We start from the raw sequence: 16,731 nt of genomic DNA, 5'->3' as shown, positions 1-16,731 counted from the left end.
CTTCCGGAGATTAGCCACTGCTTGTATTCCATCTCTGACCCGCCAGCTCATGGCAGACCTATGGTAGGGGTATATATATATCAGTATTGAGGCCTTATAGGCATTATGACTGCCAACAATGCCTTGAAATAGATATATATCAGAATTACAAGTAAATGAGTGGCCAACAGTAAATTACAAAGGCAAGAAGGGAGTAGATAATGAATGATTCGTTCTGGCGAGACTGGCTGAGTTATTGTTGTTCTTAGTGAGGTACGAGAATTTGTACCAGCATGCTCGTGTTAAGTCTGTGTCAACCAGCATAGCCAAAAATCCTCCACCCCAATAGAACAAAAATGAGTATCAACCCATGGTCTACAAACCTCTGATGGACTGTAAATAAACCAGAGTGATGTGACGTTTTCTTTCAGTGATCTCAATAGGGCATTTTTTTGAGGGCTGAAACTGCTGAATTTGACTGAGTAAATCAATTGGTAAACTTAACAATCAATTGGTAGGTCCGAGTGGCAAACTGGATGATTGGAACCAGACATGAAATTACTATCTCATATATGGTTAAATGCTTACTGATATCTTCGAGTCAGCGGTTGCTTTGACCAGTAGGCCGAAGAGGTAACCTCGAAAACCCTTCTTTCGCAAAACAAACTCAAGTGGACCGGTGACCAAAGGGTGGCGAAGTTTACGCAGATTAATCTCGCGTGTGTTGTACAAGCTTCAATAAGTTGGCTTTCCGTGTCACTTTGTTTGAAAATCCAAAATCATATTTGTTGTTCTGTTCAACATCAAAGCTAGGTGCCGAGTGACGTGGATCAACGCAGAAAAGGCATGTGATTTCACACCTTTCAGGATTTGTTCCGGGTGAGATGATCGATATGGCTTGAACCACTAATGGTGAACCGTGTATGTCATGTAGTCGATTGGAGAGAACTCTTGAGCCCCTCTAGGTTTCAACCGTAGGCAGTAGCTCTGCAACGCCATAGAGAGATTATGCAGTCAAGGTTTTGGGCAAGGGCAAAGTGCAAGAAGTGGGACATGAAGAGTGTTTGGAAAACAGAGGCAGCGATGATCGGCGATGAGTATCATGGTAGATCACGGGAAGGCCTTGATGGTGGCGTGCAGCTCGATCACAGCACAGGAAAACAGCATGAGACGCGGGGATTGTAAAAGCTACAGGAGCGATGTAACGGGCCAGAATAAATGGGTGAACGTGGATCTGATTGTTCAATATGAAGATACGAAGCAAGATATCAAGCTTCCGGTGTACACATGTTGTGGTTCGTAATGTTAGAATTGCATGTTAGATCAATAAACATATCCGAGGATTTTGCCAGCAACGTGTTTCCGTCGGGCTTCCTCGTGGTCCATGATACCGGCTGAAGTCGTCTGTGGGGCACAAAGGGTACGTTAGTTTGACAACTCAGAGAAAGAATGTGTTGAGGCGGGTGTACATACAAGGATGATGATACCGAACGAACGAGCGGGCAAAAGCCTGTTGACCCAGTTTTCAATTTGGTCCAACTGGACATTGAACCTTGGAGAGACGACGCCACATTTGTTGATTCGTCCGTTGAGCTGAACAACGATCTTACCGGCACGGTGATCGTCAATGTACTCGAACTCGTCAATGTAACCTGCATGAAAAGAAAACCCTCTTCAGTTCCAGCAAACTACGATTATGAAAGGCTATCAACCAGTGATCAAATCAAAATTCACCGTGCTTTTGCATCACTGTCAAAAATCGAACAATGACCTTTGAGCTAGGTCGGATCAAAACTTGACGTTTTCCACGACGCTCGGCGTTGAGCATGTTGTTAAGGCAGTCATTCTATAAATCCGACGATCATGTGAGTGACTTGTAAAAAAGCAGGTGTTGACGTCCAGATCGCCGTAAGTTTCTCAAAATTTCAACAGCCACTGACCAAAACTGAGACTCGCATCTTGAAGTGCTATTTGGGATCTTAGGTATTCCGGAAACAAAGAATTAGGTGGATGAGGAACAAGATTGTCAGCTGATGATGACTGGAGCAAAGGGCGTGTGCGTGAGCATGCACCTTTGCTTGTGAGTTCCTGAGTCGAGGCCGCGGGGGAGGTTGGTTTCGTGGTGTTGCCTTGATGATCAATGGTGAGACTTGGTTGTTGCTGAGGTCCCGGTTGCAGTGCGAAAGCTGGAAAGCGATACTATTGATGCGCACCGCAGCCGGTTTCAGACCTACATAGGTTTACTCAAGCCCCCCTCCGCTTGCCTGAGTGCAATGCCACTACCGCTGAATTGAGCCTTTGGGACCTTCGAAACTCACCTACTTATCCAATCGTACCTCAAGACAAACTATCCAGTCACAATGGTACGTCGCTCTGCACCTTAATCGTCTTCTTGGATGCCGCATGGCCGGACCCTTCCTGTCGCCGAAGGCCTTCAAGAACGGCTTCACGCTCCGGGTATCAAATTCATATGGAGGTTGACTGACCTTTTGACTTGCCTTGAACCTCTAGGGTCGAGTTCGTACCAAGACCGTCAAGCGAGCCTCGAGGGTGATCATCGAGAAATACTACCCCCGTCTCGTCACTGACTTCCACGTCAACAAGCGGGTGTAAGTGTGGAACATCTCAACATACTACCTTGGGCTATTTCTCATTTCCTTGCGTCTCCGCCTCTACAGCTGCGATGAAGTTGCCAGTATTCCCTCCAAGCGACTCCGCAACAAGATCGCTGGATTCACCACACATTTGATGCGACGTATTCAGCGAGGACCCGTCCGTGGTATCTCTTTCAAACTTCAAGAAGAAGAACGAGAGCGCAAAGACAACTACGTTCCTGAGGTCTCCGCTCTTGACACAACTGCCACCGGTCTTGACGTCGACCCTGACACCAAGGTGCTTTTCAAAATTTCAACCACCCTCAGACTCACTGTGAACCGAATCATACCCAAGGACCCGTGCTGATGAACCCTTTCTGCCCCAATTTTGTACATAGGATATGCTCCGAGCCATGGGTTTCGACAAACTACCTGTCAACGTTCAATCAACTTCTGCACAGGCTTTTGCTGACCGAAGGGGTGGTGGTGAGCGTGGTGACCGACGAGGCAAGCCTGTGGTTGGAATGGCTGGTGCTCGACGGGAATAAAATCACAATTCTCACATCTAGTATTCCTTTGCACTACTGTGCTGTCCACTTCTTGCCCATCATGCCTCATCCATGCCAACGTACATCCATGCAATCATCGATATGTTAGTTAATATTCCATGTAAGCTTCTGCTTGTCAGCAAAACGGGCAATGAGAAATTGCTCTTCCAAGATGTTTTTTTGATGTGAACTGCCGTATGAAAGCGTGACTTGCATCCTCCCATTCTGAGAGATCGTCAGTAAAACCTGCAATGCCCTCATAGATCATACTGGTGAGGCAATTACAAGGTCGATTGAGGAACATTGATAAGGTATCACAATCCATCCATCCATCCACCTTTATTAGGTCCGCCCCCATCGCCGGTGTCCTCTATCCGTCGCTGGCATACGCCCCCACCACAACGTCCCACTACTGTTCAGCTGAAATAAGAAGCCCGGCGGGGCATCGAGCTCGTGGATTCAAAAGCACCCTGTGAGAATCAGACTTGTGTCAAGTTTACTGCTCTGTTGATGTTATAGAGCTCGTCCAAACTCCATGCCAATTGGCTTTAGTTCTGCAGGACAACTGGGCCGGGGCTTTTGAAGTTGACACACAAATCAACAGTATTACCGTCGAGTTCAGAGAGCTTGCCTACATTTCACGCCAATTCACTCAAGTCTTGCGGGTGAATTGTACGAGCTTTTCGAAATTGAATGTACCCCATGTTATCAATACTTACGGTGTCGGGGTCCTCAAGTACAGATCCAGACAGGCTGATGAGGTGATCAAGAGGCAATATGCTCATTGTGTTTGGGCGGTCTAGTTAACACATTGGATGATTAGAAATCGATATCTCCCAAACCTTTAGACCTTCTACATAATGGTCACTGGTCCAAGGAAGGCTAGGTCATGAGTTTTGCACAAGATCTTAAGAGATCAGCTGGTATTTCAACAAAATCGACACAAACTGATCGAGCACTGTTTTCTCGTTTGGAAAAGCATGTCGCCCAGACAGAAGAAAGGTGAACAGAGGTGAACAACATATATAGAATTGAACAATTATTTACAGTGAAAGGATGAAGTGAGGTTAGATTTGATTGAATCTTGTGACTATGAACATCGACATCGTTCCAGTTCATTGCATTTCTTGAAAATGCCAAATTGGTTGTTGCCGTCCCACTATCCTCAATCTCCTCGAAATAAAGAACTTGCTGCTCAAAACTCGAATGACAATCTTATGATCCAGCCATTCTCCCAAAATTTAAACGGCTGGGTCCAAACTGATTGAAAAGTCCAATTGCATAGATCAGAAAAACCATGTCTTCACGTTCGATATTTTCTCAAGACTCACAATTGCCACGTGACGTCAAGTGTGGTACTACCACTAGCGCCTAGCTCCGCCATCATCTAAAAATACAATCGCTTCAGTGTTTGATCTTTAGTAGTTGTGATTCTGATACTCAAAAAGAGAGTTTACCTGATTACTGATGGCTATGCTTGAGCAACCGGTAGTTTCGTCAATTGGTTGTTGTGTCGGGGAAAACGAGCCGGACTCGACCACAATTCCGTCAACACTTCTCCCATTAGCGTAAACCCGACTATGTACCAAGCAACCCCATCAGCGAATGTTGATCAACTTCGAGGAGCTTGACCGACTTACACTTTCTTCCTGCAATTATTGTTGGCACCCCTAAGTAGATTTGGGGAGGGGGTGCCCTACGTATATATATGCCTAACATGGCCACAAAATCAGTGTGGCTCCCTACAAAAAACCAAGTGAACCATATACCATAAACAGCCATGATCTGTGTGTTGTGAAGATTTTTGGGATTGTAGCCAAGCCGCTGGGATCAAAAGCCTGTTTTCAGGGATATTTGCTCAGAAGTCAAAGTTGTGCCTGTGTAATATGTATGAAATCCACTACTTTGACATACAAGATTGAAATGGAAGGTGTTGGTGTCCATGAAATTGTGTTTTTTTGAAGAAAAAAATCATGCTGCAACTTCAAGGGAGCGCTCTCACGCCCTCACCAAGGGTGTGACTGTGAAAACCCAAAACAAAAGGGCCCTGGCTCATGTTGTGGGTGCGTCCTTTTTCAAACAGGCATGCCAATGCGCAAAAAAACTTGATTGGACTGGCACAGGCGCCACTGGGGCGCGTCAGGCACGCCTTTTCCCCCCAAAAAAGTAGAAAAAAAGTAAGAAATGTTCTACACCAGCAAAGGCCACTATTACAGTCCCAGAAGATGTATAGTGGTCAATAAGAGAATTCTAGTGATTGATTGTAAGGTAGATTGCAAGAGATATCAATAAAATCAACAAAGCAGAAAAGGACCAATGAAAATGGAGTGAGAAGCATCATCCAACAAGTTGCAGCTTATTCAATGGGGACAATGTAAGCAAGTGTAAATTCTCAACAAATCCTATGATTTTCCACTCAATTTTGAAGAACAGATAAGAATCACAGCTGAAACCAATCCAGGCTCACAAACAGTGCAGACATGATAAGATCCATAAAATCAGAAAAGAGGGATGAGAACAAAGACCACACTGTTAAGGAAAACCCCTTAGAAATACACAGGTTGTATTTTGAGCTATGGGACTTAGAAGTGCATGGGTTTTTCTAGACATTTATGAGAGAAAGTCGGGTATATATAGAGTGAGATTTGAGCTAGAAGTGGAATGGCATAAAAACAAGACTGGTGATGTATAGATGGTAAGGAAGCTGAAAAGGTACATTCAGAGACCCTGGCAAGGGCTTTAACAATTGTTTCTTTCTCATTTTTCAGAGGACAAAGTCAAAGTTTCTAGATTTTGCACCTCTTCTGGAACTTTTAAAAAAGTTGGTATCCATTTTATTAGTTTGTTACTGATAACCATACCAAAGATCATTACTCTGATTTTTGTAACTCTATTCTCTTGATCCTTTGATTAGCAATATGTTCCAGTAGATCCTGAGCTTCCTCAACAAGCGGAAGACGAAACTGAGCAGCTGTCCATACTCTCTTATGAAACTCATTCTCGACCATGATAGAAAGAAATGTGTGTTGATTGAGATACTCAAGTAAAGGTTCAATTTCAAGTAGATTCACACATAACGTGAGCGAATCAGGCCATCGAGAAAGTATGTATCAGGATAGATTTACCCAGTCACCCAACCACCAGTCAAAGAAGGTGGTATTTGAACATTGCTATGTATACCGTTCCAAAGCATCACAAACTTTTCACCTTCTTTGTAGGGGGCACCGCAGGCCTAGAACACGTGCAACGTAAGCGTCTAAATAGCTCTGTAGTCGCAACTGGTGAAATACCATGACGCGTATGGTTCATTTCACTACGTGACTTACTCCCGGATGACCTTTAGAGCTCGCGAGGTTTTGAGCCTAAAGATGTGTAAAAATAGGTGTCAAACGTAAGCGTCACTATAGTAGGCCTCAAGAAGATTGCCACAGAACTTACAGGTCTTTGTGGTGAGATGAAATCTCCGTGGCCGCGCTATCATAGATATACCAGTTCTGAATAGACCATTCGAGATGGATTGGACTTGAGTTAAATCAGACTACTAACCTGTTGAATCCAGGCGGCGCATTGGCTACGACCATGGACAGCCATGGCTGAGACGAGGAATGCTGAAACCAAGGTGGATATGAAAAGCATGATGAGGAAATCACGAAATTTATGTTCAACGAATGTGCGGACGTTTTCACAAAATAAATTTTCAAGGTGTAGGATATGATGATGAGCTGAAGGATATGAGGTGAATGTTTTTCGAGCCTATGTATTTGTAGTCGAGCCCGAACATGAAAATATGGGGCCCCCGTCTGAGTTGACGAAAGAAGCTAGCGATACAAACCTTCGATGTCGGTTAGGTAAGAGGTATAAATCAGTCATCTGATTGGTTCTATACATAGATTTCCCTCTTGCCATTTTGTGATGAATGAATTACAATTGAACAGGCCAAGGTGCACCGGTGCCAAGGATGGACTCTGATGGAGATGTATGCGTATTGAGATATGTACCGCCGACCTCCGCCGACCTCCTCCGAGTCGACACCGTTCAAACACAAGTATCACAACGTGTCCGAGATAGAAAAAGGTATTCTGTAGGCATCTCGTCATTTGAAGAATGTTCTCCAAGGAATGACCCCAAAATGGATTCTATTTTTTCTTCCAGTTAAGAAAAGAACAACGAACTTTGAGCACCTTGTTCAAAGACCACCGAGGAATGCGTCTTTGGCTCAGGATACCCACCAAGCATGGTTTGCAGCCACAGAGCCAAGCTCGATTAAAATGATATTACAGTTGATGGAGAAAAGCTTGACGAATTGTGCCTGTAAAACTTGGGCATATTGGGAGGGAATTCGAATTTGGCGCCAAGCGTTTTACGTTTTGTAAATATTTTGGCACCTCTGGAACTTGGAAGCCTGGACACAATACAAAATCAGACCCAGAATTGTGCTGCAGTTGCCGCGTACGGCATCCGCAGTGAATCAGGGTGACAATGCGGCATACCAACTTCCCCCGTGGCGTGGCATGCCAACAATTGTTTTTGTGTTGTCTTTTTGCTGAGACTTTGAAGTTTTACTTATTTGGATTCTTTCACTGCGATATGAGAATAAATTTTGTCCCCGGTGTTTTCCAGTGTGATGCTAAACAAACGCGGCAAAGACTGACATGCACATCACTATTTTAAACACCAATACGCGATCACTCTTCTAAGCCAGTAAATTACTTTGAATACTGTTGTAGATGGACTTTGCAACGTGTAATGGATGATCTTGTGGATTCTCTGGTGGTCCTGGCCTGTGATGGCCCCATCCTGGCCAGTGAGTCGTGACAGTGACAGTGTCAGTCAAAAGCCATGCATTCACCCTCGCTCAAGCCTCGGGCCTTTGTGAAGTTTGTGCATTCACAAGGTGGATTGCAGACCGTGAGTAATGCCAGATTGCAATGCCCAAACATGCTCAGTTGCCTATACCTTAACAAAGCCCCCCCCAGCCTGAGAGTTTGTTAGGTTACTCATTTGTCAAAACCAGCATTCAACTTCAAGGGTCGGAAGCCCATCCAAATATAGACGTGATGCTCGTGATTCCGAAACGACTCTACATAACAGACACTGGTGCAAGGCAGGCTGACTCCCGAGTTTTGAGATGATACCATAAAACTCAGCAGAACCGCTGAGCTTAACAAAATCGACGCAAACCGGCACTGGCTCGAGCAAACCAATGCTGGTCTGCTCGTTCGGCAATGCGTGACGCCCAGCCAAAAAAAAAGATGAAATATTCAGAAACAAATAGGTATTAAGGACGAAACGAGGTTAAAATTGATTCAATCTTATGACTTTGGACATCAACATCATTCCAATTCATGCATTTCTTAAAGCAGCCAAATTCGTTGATATCATAACTTCATTTCGAATCTACTGGGAATCAAAGATTCCCGAATCAAAACCCAAACAGTAATTTGACGAAGAACCAGCCATTTTTCCAAAGGCTTAAAAGGGAGCGCCCACACTGGTAGAGATTCAAATGGTAGACATCAGAAAAAACACGTTTCCAAGGTCAATATCTTCTCAAGACTCACAATTCCCACGTGACTGGAAGCTTGACACCTCCATGAGCGCCTAGATCGGTCATCATCTAAAATAATAAAATTTATGAGTTTCAATCTTTATTGGTTTCAATTCTGATACTCAAAAAAACAATTTACCTGATTACTGATAGATATGCTTGAGCAACCGATCTTTTCGCCAAGTGGTGACTGAGAAAACGATCCGGACTCGACCACAACTCCGATAACGCTTTTGTTATTAGCGGTAACCTTACTATCAAGCAATCCTATCAGCAAAGGTCGATCACATTCGGGAGGTTGACAGACTCACACTTGCTTCCCGCAATTTTGTTTGGTAGCCCTAAGACATCATATGGCGAATTATAAGTGAAGTCAAGTACGGCATGAGCGAACCAGGTCATCAAACAGAAAGCAAGATAGATTTACCCAGTCAACCAACCAGGAGTCGAACCAGCTGGTCGCTGCACATTACTATTCAAAGCGTTCCAAAGCATAACAAAACGGGTCCCTTCAGCATAGGAGACACCGCAGGCCTAATCAAGCGCGAGCGACGTAAGCATGCCTTCAAGCTGTGTAGTGATAACCAAGAAATATGACGAGGGATATAGATCATGTTATTAGGTGACTTACTCCGACGGAACTTCCAGGAGAACCCGCGATGTTTTGAGCCTAAAGGTGTAAAAGTAGGTATTGAACGTCATCCTGAGTATAGTAGCCCTCAATGAGTCTGCTATAAAATCTTGTGAAACTTACAGTCGTCTGCAGGGCGCTTCCCGACTATCAAACATACAACACCTCTCAATGGACCTTCACACATGGATTGGTTTTAGATTAAAACCAGACTACTGACCTTTTGCTTCCAAATGGCGCATTGACTACTACCATGGACGCCCATAGCTGAGAGGAATAATGCCGAAACTAAAGCGGGTATGAAGAGCATGATGATGAAATTACAAAGCGTAAGTTTGACTGATTGAGGGACGTTTTCGTGAAATTTATCTTCAAGATGTGGGATGTGAGGTGAATCCTTCGTGAGCGGCGAGCCTCTTTGTAGTCGAGCTCGAATATCAAATTACGGGGCACCCATCAGCAACTGACAGACGAAAGCAGCTAGCGAGAGAAACCTTCGATCTCGGGACTTCTTCCATTATAGACTTCCCTTGTGCCATTTTACATGACGAATGAATTGAAATTGGACAGGTGGTGCATCATGGATTGAGATGTATGCATGTATTGAATTGAGATTTCCCCACCTTCGCCGCCGCTCGAGCACGAATTGCTCAGACTACATATACAGTGGGTAAACCCGAGTACGTGTTCCAAGTCACGTGGTGGGCGCATGTTTTGAATTTGGGGCAGGCCTGGGCGCATATTTTGATATTTCCAGAGGCAGGCCTATGGTGGGGGCGCTTAGGCGTGCCTCTAAGGTGTTAAAATCTCCCCAAAAATCAAAGTAGGTGGGAAAAGTGCTCAAACAACATCAGACATAGCATACATAATTATTTCATAACGGTACTCATGTACATCTCATCAACAGTCATGAAAGTTAACAATCAAAAAGCTCATCCTCATCCCAATCATTGTTCTCAGACCCCTATCTAACACAATAGTAGCTGATAGTGGCTTGGAGATTAGGGATGTGTTGTAAGTAGAACAATTTGAGGTGGGAATTAAAAATATTGTTGATGTTAAACAAAAATTCCCACCCATAATCAAACAGTAACTGGACGGAATAGACCTAAACCAGCCTAAACCTAACAAGGGCACGCCAACCCCAAAATCAACCCCAAAAGGCCTGCCCAGGGCCTGCCTCAAAGGCATGCCCCTGAGGCAGGCTAATTGCGCCGCACCCACCACGTGAGTTCCAAGCCAGTCCGCATAGAGGTTTGGGTCCGAAATTTTTGAGAAATTTTTGCCATTTTTTCTGCTTTTTTTGGCGGGAGAGTAAGGTTGAGGGGTGGTGTTAGAGCATCTCCAACGCAGTCGGTATCTGTAAAACTCATACACATCCGAATTGGGCCTGCTGAAGAAGTACAGCAGGCTGTATTCGTTTTTGAGAATTGACTACCTCCAACGCGCACCTGAGGTGCCCCCACCCAAGGTTATGCGGCTGCCGTAAATGCCAGATACTTATCTTCCAAGTTGATAATAAGATGCCATCAATCACAATTGATGATGTGATCATCGATTGTGATCGACTGAATGCGGGAATAAGATTACCACGTTCGTCCAATACGCGGCAACTCTGTCATTCCTCTGTCATTCTCCAAATGTCAAATTTTTCCTAGCGATTTCGAGAACTTGACACGAGAGAACCGCGAAGCTGAAAACGAGGGATCACACACATGGCAACTTGTGACAAATCATGTGCGCGCTGGAGGTTGGTTTTTGTGGCCAAACCGCTAAACGTAAATTACAGCTTACGTTTATGTCTAAATGGCTACGTTAAACTTACGTTTACAGAGTCGCGTTGGAGATGCTCTTAGGCTGCAAAACTTTTGGTTTTTTTTGAAAAAAAAGCAAATTTGGTTGTTATTTGCCACTTGAGCAGCCATATTCATTAAATTATAGGCCTAGTGCGCCGCTAAGTAGCTAGATAGGTACCTAATTGAGGCCTAGGTCCGAAAATCCAAACCTCTAAAAGAGTAAAATCATATTTTTGGTCTCCAAAACCATATTCCTAGATTCATCAAAGCAATGCCTTTTCAATGGTCTGGGTGCCAGTCTCAAACATTCAAATTGAGTGCCCCGACATTGACCCGAAAGGTGAAATTTGATTTTGCAGGGCAGGTCGGAACACGTACTCGGGTTTACCCACTGTACACCACGGGGTAAACTTCCTCGGCCTCGGATGGTTCTGGAAGCCTGTCCGGGATTTTTGTTGAGATCACTGTGAAGAAACATACGCTGCTAAACTTAGCCAAGGGTCCCACGCTGCTTTGATACGCTGCTTCTCACGCAGTCTCAGAAGAATTGAAGGCCTGTGCAAGCAGAGAGCCGGCTCTCAAAATGAGAGTGCGAGCCACGCACAGTCACACATAATTGGAATTGATATTTGTATATTTTGAAATTTTTATTTCCCACGTCCAAAAGCGTCACCCCTGTCCAAGTCCAGACGTATTCGCGCACCTCCGTACATCCCAGATTTCTCACTCTTCCCTTCACTTGTACAGTTGCTCCAGTCTAGTCACGACCAGAGCCCGGCCCCGGCCCCGGCCACGGGACCCAAATGTTAGGGGTCCCAGTAATACCCAAAAAAGTTTTTCGCCGAGGTTTTTTTTTTGACAAAGTTTGTCTTTCTCCGTTCTACACTCATCCTTTCCACCCTTTTCCCTACATACATACATACAGTCGATTGCAGAAAGCTTGGAAACTTTTGCCCGCCAAACTTGGGCAAATTGGCGTGGAATTCTTTCCAAGCTTTGTGAAATTGACTGTACATACATATCCCCGCTTTCCTTTCATTTATGCACTCATCATCGATATGGCCAAGAAGAGCAAACCTTCACGATCTCAATCACGACGTTGGAAGAACGTTCGCACCGCCAAACTCCGTAACATTGTGGTCATCTCTGATACGGAAGATCAACAAATCACTGTTGATTCTGATGTTCAAATCACTTTAAACAAAGCCCCTGTTCCAGAGAATTTCCCAACTCGAATTTCAAACATGAATCACCTCGACAAGTCTGATTCTGAAGTCGAGCATTCTCAAACCCCCCGGCCTCCTCATTCAGCTATACTTCAACCATCTGAGTTCTACTGGATGCCGATTGATCCTAATTATTTAACTGAGGAGGATGAGATGGATCCTTTAGACATCTCACTCTACGCTCAAGCCAATATTGCCAATTCTTCTGACGACGAAGCTTGTGATAATGAACTCGTCAATGATGCTTTATTCCCAGTTTTTACTCGCCCTTTCATTGATCCACCAACTCTTGGTAAACGCAAAACCAAGGAAGGTCTTATCCTCAAAGGCTATAAGAGGCCATGTGCTCAGATTACCTCAAATAAACTTGTACCACAAAAGATACCAAAAGAAACACGACAACAATATAAAATCAACCAAGAAAAGGCTCTTGGCAAGTCAAACAACATGCTTGACCGCTGGATTATTCATCATCCAACTCCAGCTCTTGTCACATCCCCCGGATTAACTTCATCTGATACCTTTGAAACCTTTGATAACAACAATTCTAATGATGGAAATGTCTCATCTGAATCAAATGATAACAACAACATTGATGATCAAAATGAAAAAGAAAACAAAATTGAAAATGAAAATGAAAATGAAAATGAAATCGAAAATGAACTCGAAAATGATAGAAATGATTTGAATGTAGTTGTATCAGATACCTGGATTGAAGAATGCGTTGAACGTTATCGATCTACCAAGACCAAACTCTCGCTCCCTCAGAAAATCAGACAAGCAGCTCAGGATCAATATAACAGCTTAGATTCAGACATCAAATTTATCGAAGATAAGTCCCGTGAAAAAGCCAAATCAGATCCACATTTCAAAGTCCTGATCTCTATCATTGAAGACCTTCGAGAGTACAATTTACAACAATTTGAACTTACTATCAACGGTGAAAAAGATCCAGCTGTCACTGCTTCAATCTTAACTGCAGCCTCATCGATTCGCAGACGAGCCTCAAATCAAAAGCTTTCCACCAAACCAACCACAGGAGTCTGTCATGCAAAGAAAATCCAACAGCAAGCCGTCCATGTCTCAAAATTCAAGGAGTTAATCATTATTCAGCATGGATTTGCCTCACACCATTCATCAATGCTTGATGATGGCAAGCTTTATAACTCAAATCAATCTTGGGCGATATCTAAAAGGCCTGGAGAGGTATGTTTATTTTCATCCTCTATCGTTCTCTTTCTAATTTTTTTTCTTGAAAACACACTGATATGACATGATCATTTTAATACTGTATCAGCTCACCCCTCTATCACTGCTTCACCACGTCAACTCTGTTGCGCTCCCTGATCATGGCATCAAATGCACAATCTGTCTCAACACAGCCAATTGATGGCTTCATTCCTTGGGGTTTTGGGCACGCGAGTACAGTAAAGGACTCTATTTTGACGGCCATGAACAAGCAGACGTTGTTGCATACCGCCACAAGTATCTAGATATTATAGCCGACCTTCAGAAGCGCTCTCGAGTTTATCATGGTGAAGACCTGGAGCTCTCAATTGCTCCAGATCCTATTCTTCTTCAAGACCAGAAGGAAACAATTTTTCTCTATCACAACAAGTCAACGGTGCACGCTAACAAACGTCCAAAGCGAGCCTGGGTCAAAGACAACACTCAAGAGCTGCGTAAGAAGAGCGATGGACGATTAATTCACGATTCAGATTGGATTACGCCAGCCACGAAGACTGGCCGACTGGAAATAACTTCCGAAGAGGAACACAACAGATTCCCTTTGCCTTCATTTACCGATGCTGCAGTGGTTACTTACCCTGGAAGCAAAGGTGATCCCTGGTGGGATTGTATGCAGCTAATCGAGCAAGTCCAAACACGAGCAATTCCTATCTTCGAGTATCTTTTTCCCAACGCACAGGGCGTTTTTATCTTTGACTGTTCTTCTGCGCATGAATCTTACGGACCCTCAGCTCTCCAAGTCTCGAACATGAACCTTGGCCCTGGGGGTAAGAAATCACCTTTACAAGATACTGAGATCCCGACCGATGACCCTAGAATCCCTCTCGAAAGACAAGGACTTCCTCAGTCCATGGTCTATCCAGCTGACCATTTGAATCCAAATCTTGCTGGGAAAAGGAAAGGCATTCGATGTGTCCTAGACAAGCGCGGCTTGTGGGACCTCTACAAAGCCAAAGCCAAGGCAGCAGGTAACAAACCGGTCTTACACTGTGCCACATGTAAGCTATCCAGCACTAAACACGACCTAGCTGCTCAAGAATCCCAATTACAACATGAAAAGGAAGCACAAGAGGCTTACAAGAATGGTGAAACCCCAGTCAACTCATCCATCAACGAGTCTGATGATCCGTACTGCTGTGCCTCTAAGATCTTGAGCCTGCAGTCGGACTTTGTCAATGAGAAGCCTTTGCTTCAGATGGTCATCGAGGAGGCTGGTCATATTTGCTTATTCCTTCCTAAGTTTCACTGTGAGCTTAACCCAATAGAGCTCTATTGGTCTTACATTAAGCACCGTAAGTCTTTCTTAATTTTTCATCAACTTTACATATTTGACTGACTGTTTTGATTTCACAGACTATCGAACCAACAGCTTTAAATGTAAAACCTTTAAAGACTGTCAGGCTCTCTTTGAGGAGGTACGCAAGCGCTGCCCGGTTTCAACCATCCAAAAGTGTTCCCGAAAGGTTGATTGTCATATGAACATCTATTGGTGAGTTTTATTTGGTCTTGTCTGGTCTATATTTACTAACACATGTCTATGTATGGCTATTCAGAGACAACTTTACTGGGGTGCAGGCCGAAAACTTGGCCAAGGACAAGAGGTACCGTTCACATCGATGTGTGGCACGTAAGGCTGCCATGAATCTTGAATTTATTTGTAATCCTTAAGATTTTTCTTTTTTTTATTTTCTTTATGCTATCCTGGTTTTATATATATACAAGATGTTATCCTGACTTTATATACAAAGTAACAACACAAGCGTACCCTGTTCTGCACCCAATGAGCCATGATGAGACGTGCTCGGCCTACATACTTACTTGAGGTACCTAAGTAGCAACTTAAGTGGCTAGCTAAGCATTTAAATACTTAAGTTAAGTACTTAAGTAATTAAGTTAAGTACTTAAGTACTTAATATTAGGCCCCTTAGGTACCTAGACCCAAATGTCGAGGTCAGAAAAAAAAAATTGGTCGAGCAGATTGACTTACCAAGTCATTTCTGACACATACACCCCACTTATGGCCCAAAAATAACTTTTTACATACACTTTGTTACTAGGAGTTTAGTGTATAAATTTGAGTAATTGAATTTCGATTTTGCAGAGCGCGTCTGGTCGTGACTAGACTGGAGCAACTGTATCCAATCCAATCCTTATCTTAACAATATAACAATAAAAGGATGAGAAGAACAATAGCTGTTATGTTAGATAAAAGTTATCCTTCTAGAAGGATATCTAGAAGGATATCGCTAGAAGGATATCTAGAAGGATATCACTAGAAGGATATCTAGAAGGATAACTTTCATCTAATGAAATATTTAACACCCGAGAGGATTGGACAAGAAAATTGCAAACAATCTAAATTCATCACACATCAAAGTGCTTTGGAAATTGAGTATATGCATAAAGAGGTCATTGAGATCGGGAGATGATTTTGAAAGTCTGCTCCCAATGCTTGCCTTAATCAAATTCAGTGGGCCTACATCATAAGGATGGCTATAACAACAAATTGAAGAAAGAGAAGGCAATTCATCTGTAAGAATAAAATTCAGGCTCATTCAATATATGTTCCTTGATGAGGTGACCCAAATGGTCAATGACTTTTATCACAGCATTTGTACAGTCCAAGTTTGGTCATTTGTATTACCCACTTGGGGTGTGGGAAATGGTAGCCGGCTCTCTGCTTCCGCAACCCTACGAATGCTCTCCGCAGTCTCACGCTGCTTCTCGTGCGCTTCAGCAATAAACTTAATGAAAACCAGGCACACTAGGGTATGCTTTGCCATTTGGCCTGTGGAATGAGTTTTTGCAGGAGAAATCTGGGTCCTTATAAAACTGTTTTTCCCCATTTGTGGATGTTCATGAGGCAAAGAACTTTTTTTGGCTCTCTGAGCCGCATTGAGTTAGTAACAAAAACAAGGACTTGGAGGACTCCTCCCCCTACTTTCCCTGGAAGTTTGAGGTTTCTGTCAAATTTGCGTGGTTATGTATGAACCACTCAGTTTTCAGATACAGGTCAAGCTCTTGATGCAAAATCATGGATTTCAGAAGGAGCTTGGAAGAGTATTCCTTGGTTTCCTTGAGAATTTTCATGATACATAGAAAGGGGCTTCTCAGGAAGGCAAACAAAAATCTATGAATAGGTGAAAAGGTTTTATAAGGAA

At 43.6% G+C, this 16,731-nt stretch overlaps 4 protein-coding genes across 4 annotated transcripts; 1 reads left to right on the top strand and 3 right to left on the bottom strand.

The window, feature by feature from the left end:
• Nucleotides 1-1,197: 1,197 nt before the first annotated feature.
• MELLADRAFT_72178 (uncharacterized protein) lies at nucleotides 1,198-2,122 on the bottom strand (the record flags this gene model as incomplete). The annotated part of the gene is made up of 4 exons (XM_007411390.1): nucleotides 1,198-1,383; nucleotides 1,453-1,631; nucleotides 1,714-1,825; nucleotides 1,920-2,122. 4 exons carry the CDS (start codon nucleotides 1,935-1,937, stop codon nucleotides 1,303-1,305), a joined length of 390 nt encoding a protein of 129 aa, XP_007411452.1.
• A 217-nt stretch (nucleotides 2,123-2,339) lies between these two features.
• On the top strand, nucleotides 2,340-3,121 carry MELLADRAFT_88156 (uncharacterized protein; the record flags this gene model as incomplete). Its single annotated transcript, XM_007411577.1, has 4 exons — nucleotides 2,340-2,342; nucleotides 2,491-2,588; nucleotides 2,658-2,871; nucleotides 2,972-3,121. The coding sequence occupies 4 exons, from the start codon at nucleotides 2,340-2,342 to the stop codon at nucleotides 3,119-3,121; spliced, it is 465 nt and encodes a 154-aa protein (XP_007411639.1).
• A 1,241-nt stretch (nucleotides 3,122-4,362) lies between these two features.
• On the bottom strand, nucleotides 4,363-6,757 carry MELLADRAFT_124318 (uncharacterized protein; the record flags this gene model as incomplete). The annotated part of the gene is made up of 8 exons (XM_007411389.1): nucleotides 4,363-4,381; nucleotides 4,453-4,508; nucleotides 4,579-4,699; nucleotides 4,762-4,791; nucleotides 6,247-6,353; nucleotides 6,448-6,483; nucleotides 6,560-6,595; nucleotides 6,668-6,757. The coding sequence occupies 8 exons, from the start codon at nucleotides 6,755-6,757 to the stop codon at nucleotides 4,363-4,365; spliced, it is 495 nt and encodes a 164-aa protein (XP_007411451.1).
• A 1,836-nt stretch (nucleotides 6,758-8,593) lies between these two features.
• MELLADRAFT_88155 (uncharacterized protein) lies at nucleotides 8,594-9,610 on the bottom strand (the record flags this gene model as incomplete). The annotated part of the gene is made up of 8 exons (XM_007411388.1): nucleotides 8,594-8,612; nucleotides 8,683-8,738; nucleotides 8,809-8,923; nucleotides 8,981-9,010; nucleotides 9,097-9,203; nucleotides 9,301-9,339; nucleotides 9,424-9,447; nucleotides 9,521-9,610. The coding sequence occupies 8 exons, from the start codon at nucleotides 9,608-9,610 to the stop codon at nucleotides 8,594-8,596; spliced, it is 480 nt and encodes a 159-aa protein (XP_007411450.1).
• Nucleotides 9,611-16,731: the final 7,121 nt, after the last annotated feature.

Source organism: Melampsora larici-populina (assembly GCF_000204055.1).
Source record: "Melampsora larici-populina 98AG31 unplaced genomic scaffold MELLAscaffold_25, whole genome shotgun sequence".
NCBI classification, from domain to species: Eukaryota; Fungi; Basidiomycota; class Pucciniomycetes; order Pucciniales; family Melampsoraceae; genus Melampsora; species Melampsora laricis-populina.
The sequence above is the reverse complement of the archived record's forward strand: the minus strand, read 5'-3'. Positions and strand labels throughout refer to the sequence as shown.